The sequence below is a fragment of the Mobula hypostoma genome, chromosome 4 (genome assembly GCF_963921235.1).
Source record: "Mobula hypostoma chromosome 4, sMobHyp1.1, whole genome shotgun sequence".
Taxonomy (NCBI): Eukaryota; Metazoa; Chordata; class Chondrichthyes; order Myliobatiformes; family Myliobatidae; genus Mobula; species Mobula hypostoma.
Genome location: NC_086100.1, coordinates 191,468,352 through 191,480,974, shown reverse-complemented (window position 1 = coordinate 191,480,974; position 12,623 = coordinate 191,468,352). Strand labels below are relative to the sequence as shown.

General features: G+C 42.9%; 1 protein-coding gene across 2 annotated transcripts in view; it reads right to left on the bottom strand.

Moving 5' to 3' along the window:
- LOC134345844 (dedicator of cytokinesis protein 2-like) overlaps positions 1 to 12,623 on the bottom strand; it is a 1,258,793-nt gene that overhangs the window by 12,854 nt on the left and 1,233,316 nt on the right. For both annotated transcript variants that reach the window (XM_063047144.1, XM_063047146.1), the window contains 2 exons: positions 11,864 to 12,012; positions 943 to 1,102 (listed from right to left, as the gene is read on the bottom strand). In XM_063047144.1, the coding sequence (XP_062903214.1) occupies positions 943 to 1,102; positions 11,864 to 12,012 (309 nt within the window). The remainder of the gene's footprint in view (positions 1 to 942; positions 1,103 to 11,863; positions 12,013 to 12,623) is intronic.

The following is a 12,623-nucleotide window of genomic DNA, read 5'->3' as shown; positions in this document are numbered from 1 at the left end:
TCTTAGGCAGCTTTGGAAAGTGAATGGCCATGCACTTTGGCAGAAGAAATGAATGGGTTGATTATGTTCTAAATTGGAGAGAAATACAAAAAACTGAGGTGCAAAGGAACTTGAGTGTCCTTGTGCAGGATTCCTTAAAGGTTAATTTTTAGGCTGAGTCTGTGGTGAGGAAGGCAAATGCAATTTAAACATTCATTTAAAGAGGACTGGAATATAAAAGCAGGATGTAATGTTGAAATTTTATAAAGCACTGGTGAAGCCTCACCTGGAGCACTGTGAGCAGTTTATCTTAGAAAGGATATGCTGAAACTGGACAGGGTTCAAATGAGGTTCATGAAAATGATTCCAGGATTGAATGGCTTGTCATATGAAGAGCATGTGATGGCTCTGGGCCTGTATTCACTGGAATTCAGAAGAATGAGGGGTAACATCAGTGCTGCCTATCAAATGGTGAAAGGTCTTGATAGAGTGGATGTGAAGAGGATGTTTCCTATGGTAGGAGAGTCTGAGACCAGAGGACAGCCTCAAAAAAAGGGTTGTGCGGTCCTTTTATAGCAGAGATAATGAGGTATTTCTTTAGCCAGAGAGCAGTGAATCTGTAGAATTCTTTACTACAGGCAGATGTGGAGGCAGCGTGTTCAAGTATATTTAAGGCAGAAGATGATAGATTCATAATTTGTCAGAGCACAAGGGATATGAGGAGAAGGCAGGAGACTGGAACTGAGAGGAAAGGTGGATCAGCCATGACGAAATGGCAGAGTAGCTTCGATGGGCCAAATGGTCTAATTCTGCTCCCACATCTTATGGTCTTATAGTCTATCTTGTGGCTAAGGATGCTTTAAATATCTCTGCTGGTAGATGAGCCAGTCTTTCAAAGGTTTGCTACAGATTCGGAAGAGGAGTCTACCTCTTCCATGGAACCTGCCTGTCAAATTCTCTCACCTCAGTAATATCCTGGGGTGCAGCAGACATGGGTGACTTGACTGGGATACATGCTCCGCTGGTCCTTCTCCCCTTCTTATCCTCGAGTTCTTTCGTCATGCCTTCCAGGGATCTCTCCAGGGAACGAGAGCTTTGTTTCCTCGGCAGTGGTGGCTCCAACCTGCAAATTACATTGGCGTGTTACCTTCCAACTCAGAGGTGTGGTCACTAGAGCACCCTGGGAAATGGAGAAAGATCTCAGGGATCACCTTGTTTCAAATATAATGGGTGAATGCATCAAATGGGAACAATGCAGTGGCTGTGGTGATGGTCTGGTGTGCCAGAATCCACACCTGTTGAAGTGCAAATATAAGCTATAGTTATAATCAGTTCATGAAATATGGTAGTGTAGCAGTTAGCTGAATGCTTTACTCCATTTCCTCTGTTCCCCACCCTGGCCTTTTACTTCTTTTCACCTGCCCACCACCTCCCCCTGGGTGCCCTCCTCTTCCCTATCTCCTACAGTCCACTCTCCTCTCCTATCAGATTCCCTCTCTCCAGCCCTTTCCTTTTCCTACCCATCTGGTGTCACATATCCCCTTCTAGCTATCCTGCTCTCCACCTTTTTATTCTGCCGTCTTCCCCCTCCCTTTCCAGTCCTGAAGAAGGGTCTCGGCTCGAAATGTCGACTGTTTATTCATTTCCATAGATGCTGTCTGACCTGTTGGCTTCCTCCCGCATTGTGCGTTACTTTGGATTTCCAGCATCTGCAGACCTTCTTGTGATTACAATAATACTTCAAAGAGCCAGCTTTGAAATTGGTGTACAATTCCTGGTGCTGTCTGTAAGGAGTTTGTACATTCTCCTCTCCCCATGAGTTTCCTCCCACATTCCAGAGATGTACGGTTAGGGTTAGTGAGTAGTGAGCATGCTATTTTGGTGCTGGAAGTGTGCCCCCAGCAGATGGTCACTGACGCAAACAACACATTTCACTGTATGTTTTGATTTCACTGTATCTTTCTCTTTTTGGCACATTTATATTCATGTGCTTATTTAAGAGTTCCTTAGGTGCCCTAATATATCTGCACCCACTACCACCCTTGGCAGCACATCTATGTACTCACCACTTACCGTCTTTGTGAAAAAAACTACCTCTGGCATCATACATATCTGTCCTCCTTAAAATTATGCTCAAGTCGCTTCTGCCCTGGGAAAAAGTCTCTGGCTACCCATGTTAGCTATGCCTCTAGCTATACCTTAGAGGGTCAGACACCCTGAGCCAATAGGCTGGTCCTGGAATTATTTTCCGGCATAATTTACATATTATTATTTATTTTCTATGGTTTTTATATTGCTATATTTATACTCTATTCTTGGTTGATGCAACTGTAACGAAACCCAATTTCCCTCGGGATCAATAAAGTATGACTATGACTATGACTATGACTAATCATCATGTACACCTCTATCAAGTCACCTGTCTTCATCCTTCACTCCAAAGAGAAAAGCCCACTCACAGCCCAGAAACTTCTCTTTATATTTTCTTTTATTAACTTTCTGAATGGGCCATCCTGCTGTGCTTGGGAAGCTACTGGTGAGATGTCTACTTGATGAAGGTGCTCTCACAGTGCTGGTGGTTGGGGAGAACTAGGGATGATATATGAGCAATAATGCATAGAATCATACAATATAGAAACAGGACCTTTGGCCCACCATATGAATGCTGACCATCTGTTACCCATCTACAATAATCCCCTTTACTAGCACTTGGCCTGTAACCATAAGACACAAGAGCAGAATTAGGCCATTCAGCCCATCGAGTCTGCTCTGCCATTAAATCATGGATGATCCATTTCCCTCTCAAGCCCTTTCTCCTGCCTTCTCCACATAACCCTGACTAATCAAAAACCAATCAACCTCCACTTTAGAGGCAACCAATGACCTGGCATCCACAACTACTTGTAGCAATGTTCTAAGTCTTGTAAATTCAAGTATTTGTCTAAATCAGGTGCCTGCAAACTGGATCCACAGATCCCATGATTAATGGCAAGGCTCCATGCATAAAAAAGGGTTGGAAACCCTGGTCTAGCTACTTATAGAGAGTTACAGAACTATAGGCTTATAAAGTTCAAAGTACATACATGTCACCATATATTTATTTTCGTGCAGGCATACTCAATAAATTCATAACAGAATAATAACCATATCAGAATCCATGAAAAACTGCACCACCTTCATGAACCTTATACAGATTAAAGAGATGGAGGTGCCTGCCATCTTGAGTTAAATTAGGGTGGACAAATCCCAATGCCAGATACGCTGTTCCCTCGGACTTTGTGGGAGACAAGGGCAGAAACTGGGGAGCCCTAACAGAAATAATTAAAACATCCTTAGTGACAGGTGAGGTACTGGAGGACTGGAAGATTGTCAATGTTGTTCCACTGTTTAAAGAAGGCTCTAAAATAAACCGGGAAATTACAGGCCGGTGAGCCTGATATCAGTTGTGGGAAAGTTATTGGAAGATTAAGGATAGTCACCATGGCTCCATGCATGGTGTCTAGCCAATCTTATACAGTTTTTAGAGGAAGTTACTAGGAAAGTTGATGAAAGCATACAGTGGATGTTGTCTACATGGACTTTAGCAAGGCATTTGACAGGGTCCTGCGTGGGAGGTTGGTCAAGAAGGTTCAGTCTCTCTGATTTCAAGATGAGGTAGTAAATCGGATTAGGTATTGGCTATGTGGGAGAAGCCAGAGAGTGGTAGGAGAGGGTATCTCTCTGAGTGGAGGCCTGTGAACAGTGGTGTGCCACAGGGATCCGTGCTGAGTTCCTTGTTGTTTTTCATCTGGATGATAACGTGGTTAACAGGAGCTACAAGTTTGCAGATGACACCAAGATTGGGGGTGTAGTGGACAGGAAGGAAGACTATCAGGTCTTGCAGAGGTACGTGGACCAGGGGGAAAAATGATCTGAAAAATGGCACATGGAATCTGATGCAGACAAGTGTGAAGTGTTGCACTTCAATAGGACCACCCAGGATAGGTCTTACACAGTGAACAGTAGGGCACTGAGGAGAGCTGTAGAACAAATGGTTCTGGGAATACAGGTCCATAATTCATTGGAAGTGGCATCACAAGTGCATAGGGTCACAAAGAAAGCTTTTGGCACATTGGCCTTCACAACTAAAAGTACTGAGTAAAGGAAATGGGATGTTATGTTGAAGTTGTATAAGACTTTTGTGAGGCCTAAGTTGGAGTATTGTGTGCAGTTTTGGTCATCCACTTACAGGAAAGATGTAAATAAGGTTGAAAGAATACAGGGAAAATTTACAAGGATGTTGCCAGAACAGGAGGACCTGAGTTATAAGGAAAGATTGAAAAGGTTAGAACTTTATTCCTTGGAATGTAGAAGATTGAGGGGAAATTTGATAGGGGTAAACAAAATTATGAGGAGTTATACTGTAGATAGGGTAAATGCAAGCAGGCTTTTTCCATTGAGGTTTGGTGGGACTACAACTAGAGGTCATGAGTTAAGGATGAAAGGTGAAAGTTTAAGGGGAAGATGAGGGGAAACTTCTTCACTCAGAGGGTCGTGAGAATGTGATACAAGCTGCTAGCGCAAGTGGTGCATTCAAACTTCATTTCAACATTTAAGAGAAGGTACATGGAGTGTAGGTGTATTGAGGGCTATGGTTGGGAGCAGGTCGATGGGCATAGCAGTTTAAATGTTTCAGCACAGACTAGATGGGCCAAAGGGCCTGTTTCTGTGCTGTACTTTTCTATGACTCTATAGTAATAAATAAACAACAAATAAATATCGAGAATATGAGATGAAGTCCTTATAAGATAGTCCAAAGGTTGTGGGAATATTTCAATGATGGGGCAAGTGAATGTGAGTGAAGTTATCCCTTTTGGTTCAAGAGACAGAGATATGATTGGTAAAAACTGTTCCTTGAACCTGGCTGTGTGAGTCCAGAGGCTCCTATACTTTCTTCCTGATGACATCATTGAGAACAGAGCAACACGGAATATGGAAAAGGACCATTTGGCCCAACTTGACCATGCCAACCAAGGTGACTATCTGAGCTAAACCCATTTGCCTACATTTGGCTCATAATCCTCTCAACAATTTCCATCCATGTACCCAACCAAATATGCTTTACACATTGCATTTATACCTGACACTACCACTTCAGGGGCAGCTCATTCTAAATAAGACCATAAATAAGAGCAGAATTCAGCCATTCAGCCCATCAAGTCTGCTCTGCTATTCCATCATGGCTGATTCCAGATCCCATTCAACACCATACACCTGCTTTTTCACCATTTGATACCCTGACCGATCCGGAAACTATCAACTTCCGCCTTGAATATACCCACGGACTTGGCCTCCAAGGCAGTCTGTGGCACAGCATTCCACAGATTCACTATTTTCTGGCTAAAAAATTCCTCCTTACCTCTGTTCTGAAAGATTGCCCCTCAATTTTGAGGCTATACTCTCTAGTTCTGGATACTCCCACCATAGGAAACATCCTCTCCACATCCACCCTATCTAGTCCTTTCAATATTCAGTAGGTTTCAATGAGATCCCCATGCATTCTTCTAAATTCCACTGAGTACAGGCCCAAAGCTGCCAACGCTCCGCATATGTTAACTCCTTCATTCCAGGAATCATCCTCATGAACCTCCTCTGGATTCTCTCCAATGCCAACCCATCCTTTCTGAGATATCTGGCCCAAAACTGTCAACAATACTCCAAGTGCGGCCTGACTAGTGTCTTATAAAGCTTCATCATTATCTCCTTGTCTTTATAAAGAAGGCAAGACAGCAACTATACTTCATTAGGAGTTTGAAGAGGTTTGGTATGTCAACAAATACACTCAAAAAACTTCTATAGATGTACCATGGAAAGCATTCTGACAGGCTGCATCACTGTCTGGTATGGAGGGGCTACTGCACAGGACTGAAAGAAGCTGCAGAGGGTTGTAAATTTAATCGGCTTCATCTTGGGTACTAGCCTACAAAGTACCCAGGGTACCTTCGAGGAGAACGTCCATTATCAAGGACCTCCAGCACCCAGGGCATGCCCTTTTCTCACTGTTACCATCAGGTAGGAGGTACAGGAGCCTGAAGACACACACTCAGCGATTCAGGAACAGCTTCTTCCCCTCTGCCATCTGATTCCTAGACAGACATTGAACCCGTGAACACTACCTCACTTTTTAAATATATATTTCTGGGTTTTTTTGAATGATTTTTAATCTATTAAATATACATATATTGTAAATTTATTTATTTATTAATTATTATTATTTTCTTCTTCTTCTATATTATGTATTGCATTGAACTACTGCTGCTGAGTTAACAAATTTCACGACACATGCCGGTGATAATAAATTTAATTCTGATTGTATTCTATTCCCCTTGAAATGAATGCCAACATTGCAATTAACTTCTTTACCACAGACTTGACCTGTAAATTAACCTTATGGGAGTCTTGCACAAGTTCCTCTGCACCTCTGATGTTTGAACCTTCTCCCCATTCAGATAACAGTCCACACTATTGTTCTTTTCCCAAAATGCATTATTGTACATTTCCCAACATTGTATTCCATCTGCTACTTTTTTGCCCATTCTTCCAATTTATCTAAGTCCTGCTACAATCCACAGCACTACCTACCCCTCCACCTATCTTCGTATGATCTGCAAACTTTGCCATAAAGCCATCAGTTCCATTATCCAAATCACTGACAAACAATGTGAGAAGTGTGGGAATGGGACCCGCTCTCAGGGCCTCGTGACCGGCCGCTTTTTGATATCCCAAGCACGCGGCCTGCAGGGCTCCGGTATTCTGTGGCTCTGGGGACGTGCTGACTCTCGGCCGGTGCCCCTGACTGAAGCATCACGGGAGAACGCAAAACATTGGGAGCAGCAGGTTAGCAGCTGGGGGTTGTGTGCCGGAAGAGCCGTGCCTTTTTGGTGCCAACACTCCGGGCGTTGAACTCGGAAAAAGCAACACAATGAACTTTTAACTTCGTAAATAAACGAGTTGTTTGCTATGGCTCCCCTCTCGCTGTGAAACAGGAACACCTCTTTCTCCCTTATTAGGGAGAGAGAGAGAGAGAGCCTGTGGTACGTCAAATTATCAGGTGAATGTGTAGTATTTGGGTACTGCAAGTCTGTGTCTTTATTGATGCTTTGCTGCATGCTTGAGTGCTCGGTGGAGGGTGGTGATGCTTTTTTGTTGGTGGGGGTGGGGGGTTGTTTTGCTACTGTCTGTGCGTGGGGGGGAGTTTGGGGTTCTAACATTTAACTGTCATTCATTCTTTGGAGCACTCCTCTGTTTTTGTGGATGTCTGCGAAGAAAAAGAATTTCAGGATGTATATTGTATACATTTCTCTGACATTAAGTGCAGCTACCAAAACCTATTGAAGTAGCGGTCCCAATACTGACCCCTGAGGAACACCACTCGTCACTGGCAGCCAGCCAGCCCGCACTCGCTGCCTCCTGTCTATCTTTAGTGATTATACAGAAAGATTGAAGTTAATAACACATCTCCTTCTACCCTAGGCCACGAACTTATCAATCACCCATGCTGTGGACACTTTCTGGAGGTCCAAGATCCGTATGCTCCATGACCGCTGGACTAAGTGTGTAAATATAGGAGGGGACTATGTTGAAAAATAAATGTGCTCGGTTCTCTAAAATTGACTCCTTCTACCTTAGGCCACAAACTTATCAATCACCCCTCATATTAATATTACCAAGGATTCATAAGTGGTCATAGAAACATAGAAAACTTACAGCACAATACAGGCCCTTCGGCCCACAAAGCTGTGCCGAACATGTCCATGTTCCTGTACATTAAGCTCCCTAATAAGATCTGGGTTATTACATACACCTAATCTAAGATAGTCTTTCCCCTAGTAAGCTCAAGCACAAGCTGCTCTAAAAAGCCATCTCGTAAGCATTCAATAAATTCTTTCCCTTGAGATCTGATACCAACCTGATTTTCCCGATCCCTTTACATATTGAAGTCCCCTGTTAGAGCTGTGTCATTACCCTTATTACATGCTTTCTCCAGCTCCCTTTGCAATTTCAACCCGACGTCTTGGTTACTATTTGTAGGCCTATGTATAATCCCCATAATTTTTTTTAACCCTGCAGTTTGTTAACTCCACCATCAAAGATTTGACATTCTTTGATCCTCTGTCATCTCTTTCTAAAGATGTAATTTCATCTATTACCAACAGAGCCAAACCACCGCCTATGCCTTCTTGCCTGTCCTTTTGATACAAATTATGATGTTAAGGTCCCACCATCATCCCTCTGAAACCAGTCCCTCAGTTTCCTATTAACTCTTTCATCTACCCCCCTCCCTTTAAACCTATGTCCTTTGGTTTTAGACACCCATACACTGGGGGAAAAGTATGACCTTCTATCTTATCCATCCCACTCATGATGTTATAAGCCATGATAAAGTCAGCCCTCAGACTCCTTCACTCCAATGAAAACAGTCCCAGTTTATGCAAAGATGCAAGAGATCTGCAGAGGCTGGAAATCTTGAGCAACACATGTCACCTTGATGAAAGGTCTCAGCCTGGAACATCGACTGTTTGTTCCCCTCCTAGGGGCTGCCTGATCTGCTGAGTTATTGCACAATTTTGTGTGTGTTGTCTAATTGATCTGATATCTCCTTAAGACTCAATGATCAACTTTATTATATAAGACCATAAGATATAGAATCTGCTCCGCCATTTCATCATGGCTGATCCAATTTTCCTCTCAGCCCCAATCTCCTGCCTTCTCCACCTATCCCTTCATGCCATGACCAATCAAGAATCTATCAACTACAGCTGCCCGTGGCAATGAATTTCACAGATTAAATACTCCAATGCTAAAGAAATTCCTCCTCATCTCCGCTCTGAAAGGACCCCCCCCCACCTATTTTGAGTCTGTGTCCTCTGGTCTTAGACACTCCCACCATAGGAAACATCCTCTTCACATCCACTCTATCAAGGCCTTTCACCATTTGATAGTTTTCATTGACGTTATCCCTCATTCTTCTGAATTCCCATGAATACAGGCCCAGAGCTATCACATGCTCTTCATATGACAAACCATTCAATCCTGGAATCATTTTTGTGAACCTTATTTGAACCCTCTCCAGTTTCAGCACATCCTTTCTAAGATAAGGGGCTCAAAACTGCTCACAATACTCCAAGCGTGGCCTCATTAGTACTTTATAAAGTCTCAACATTACATCCTTACTTTAATATTCTAGTCCTCTTGAAATGAATGCTAATCCTCTTGCATTTGCCTTCCTCACCACAGACTTAACCTTCAAATTAATCTTTAGGGAATCCTGCACAAGGACTCCCAAGTCCCCTTGCACCTCAGAGTTTTACATTTTTTCTCCATTCAGAAAATAATCAACTCTTTCATTTCTTCGACCAAAGTGCATGACCATACACTTCCCAACACTGAATTTGCCAGTTCATTGCCTATTCGCCTAATCTGCCTAAGTCTTTCTGTAGCCTCTCTATTTCCTCAGGACAACCTGCCCTCCACCTATCTTTGTATCCTCTGCAAACTTTGCAACAAAGCCCTCAATTCCATCATCCAAATCATTTACATATAATAAGAATCGGTCCCAACACAGACCCCTGTGGAACACCACTAGTCACCAACAGCCAACCAGAAAAGGCTCCCTTTATTCCCATTCTTTGCCTCCTGCCAGTCAGCCACTACTTTATCCATGTTAGAATCTTTCCTGTAATACCATTGGCTCATAGTTTGTTAAGTAGCCTCATGTGTGGCACCTTGTCAAAGGCCATCTGAAAATCCAAGTACACAGCATCAGCCGATTCTCTTTTGTCTCTCCTGCTTGTTACTTCTTCAAAGAATTCCAACAGATTTGTCAGGCAAGATTTTCCTTTGAGCCTACAGCCTATTTTATTGTGTTCCTTGAAGTATAGTAAGATCTCATCCTTAATAACGGACTCCAAAACCTGCCCAACCACTGAGGTCAGACTAACTGGCCTATAGTTTCCTCTCTTCTGCCTCTCTCCCTGCTTGAAACGTGGAGTGTCATTTGCAATTTTCCAGTCTTCCAGTACCACTTCAGAATCTAGTGATTCTTAAAAAATATCATTACTATGGACAGAAAAGGAATGGAGGGTTATGGGCTGAGTGCAGGTCAGTGGGGCTAGGTGAGAGTAAGAGTTCGGCACGGACTAGAAGGGCCGAGATGGCCTGTTTCCGTGCTGTAATTGTTATATGGTTATATGGTTAAATGGTTAATGACTGCACAATTTCTTCAGCCACCTCTTTCAGATCTCTGGACCATCTAGTGCAGCTGACTTACCTACCTTTAGACCTTTCAGTTTCCCAAGAACCTTCTCCTAGTAATGATAACTTGACACACTTCATGACCCCTGACATCTAGAACATCCACCTTACTGCTAGTGTCTTCCACAGTGAAGACTGATGCAAAATACTTATTCAATTCATCCGCTATTTCCTTGTCCCCCACTACTACCTATCCAGCATCGTTTTCCAGCAGTCCGATATCCACTCTCGCCTCTCAGTACTGTATTCTCCATATACAGTCGTGTGAAAAAGTCTTAGACGCATATGTATATAGCTAGGGTGCCTAAGACCTTTGCACAGTACTGTAAATTATGTCTTTCCAGTTACCCAGTGACACTTAATATTACTGAGCTAATACAAAGCTAACTACTCTTATTTGTTTCCCAACCACCTTCTTATTTTAACCAGTATACAGTACTGTGTAACTTAGCTATATATACTGTATGTACCTAAGACTTTTGAACAGTATTGTATATTTACACATATTAAGAAATTACTGTAGTGTTTTGGCATGAAATGCAACAGAAAAGTACATTCAATAATTACAAGAATAAAGAATTATATACATAAAAACTAAACTTAGAATTTAAAGTACAGATATGGATCAAAATGTGCATAAATACATGAACAGCACCATGATTTACAACGTAAACAGCATTATAAACTCAAACCATCCAGTCAAGGCAACATCTTTGAGAGTCTCTTCTGCACACTGTCTAGCTTATTCATATCTTTCTTGAAGGTTGTGTGAGTACTTTCCTCCACAACCTACTTAGGCAGAGCATTTTGCTTCTAATCATCCCCAGGGTGAAATAAATTCTTCCTCGGTTCCCCTCTAAACTTTTCTGAGAAGAAGATTAAGAAGGTGGCAATCTCACAGTTATTGATACTTCTATTGAGAGGAAAGGTTTCCTAAACTCTACACTATCCATGCTTTCATCATGTTGTTGGTATTTTCAGAAGAGGACATAGTACATTAACAATGATACAAACAGAAGCACAGCTGCATTCCCCGGGCTATCTTCCTGCTTCAGGGTGTTTCACTGTCATAGAGGAGTCTAGGCATAGCCTCAGAATAGTAAGATGTCCCTTTATAAAAGAATTAAGGAAGAATTTCTTTAGCCAGAGGATTGTGAATCTGTGGAATCCATTGCCAGTGACAGCTGTGGAGGCCAAATCACTGAGAGGCTCTTGATTAGTCAGGATGTTAAAGGTTATGGGGAGAATACAGGGGAATAAAGTTAAGAGGGATCATAAACTAGCCACGATGGAATGGCAGAGCAGACCTGATGGGTTACACAAAATAATCTGCAGATGCTGGGGTCAAAGCAACACTCACAACACGCTGGAGGAACTCAGCAGGTCGGGCTGCATCCGTGGAAACGATCAGTCAACGTTTCACAGTCCTGACGAAGGGTTCCGGCCCGAAACGTTGATTGATCGTTTCCACGGTTGCTGCCCAACCTCCAGACCTGATGGGTTGAATGGCCTAATTCTGCTCTGACTATATGTCTTATGGTCTTTTGGATTTTTTGAAGACTTGAAGTACATCAGTTCTCTCTTTACGTACCCATCCCCAATTGCCTTGGGCGATTCCTTCTCGAAGCTCGTGGAACTCGAGGAACCCGAGGAGATAACTGACAGAGGTCGATAGGATCGGATCATCGAACGAGGCCTGCTCCCGCATCCGCTCCCTCCTCGCCTCTCCTCGGAAAATGACTGGAAAAGATCAGCGGACACAAAGGTCATTATTTGCAGGAACTCGGGCTCAAGATGGCAAAACATTTTCTTCTTTATATGCATCCCTTGTTAGAGATTATGGTGAGGCAAAAATAAATCAGGCCTGATTTCTTCTCCTAGTTCAATTTGAATCCAGGGTGAGTTGTGAATCTTGTACAAAAGTCCTAAACAAAGAGTAGTCTAAGAAGCTGCATAGGCAGTGCGGAAAGATCTGGAAGAACTGGAGAAGCTCAGCAAGTCAGGCACTATCTATGGAAATGAATAAACATCGACATTTCAGACCAAGACCCTTCCTCAGGACTTCAGGGGAAGGAGCATTGTATGTGTGTCCCAAGCTGTAATAGGGTCGCACTGATCGCTACGCTACCGCTGTCATGGCTGAACGAACAGGCAAAGTTATGCCCCCATCTCAGTCCAAAGAGAAGAGCCATAGCTTGCTCAACCTACCCTCATAAGACATGACATTGGTTAAGACCTGAATGTTTAGGTGTCATTAAGGGAGGTGTCCAGGAGATACAGGAAGTGATGGATAAAAGGGCACTTTTTCTGGAGGCTCATCTGAAGCATGAACAGGAACAAGCCACGGGGGC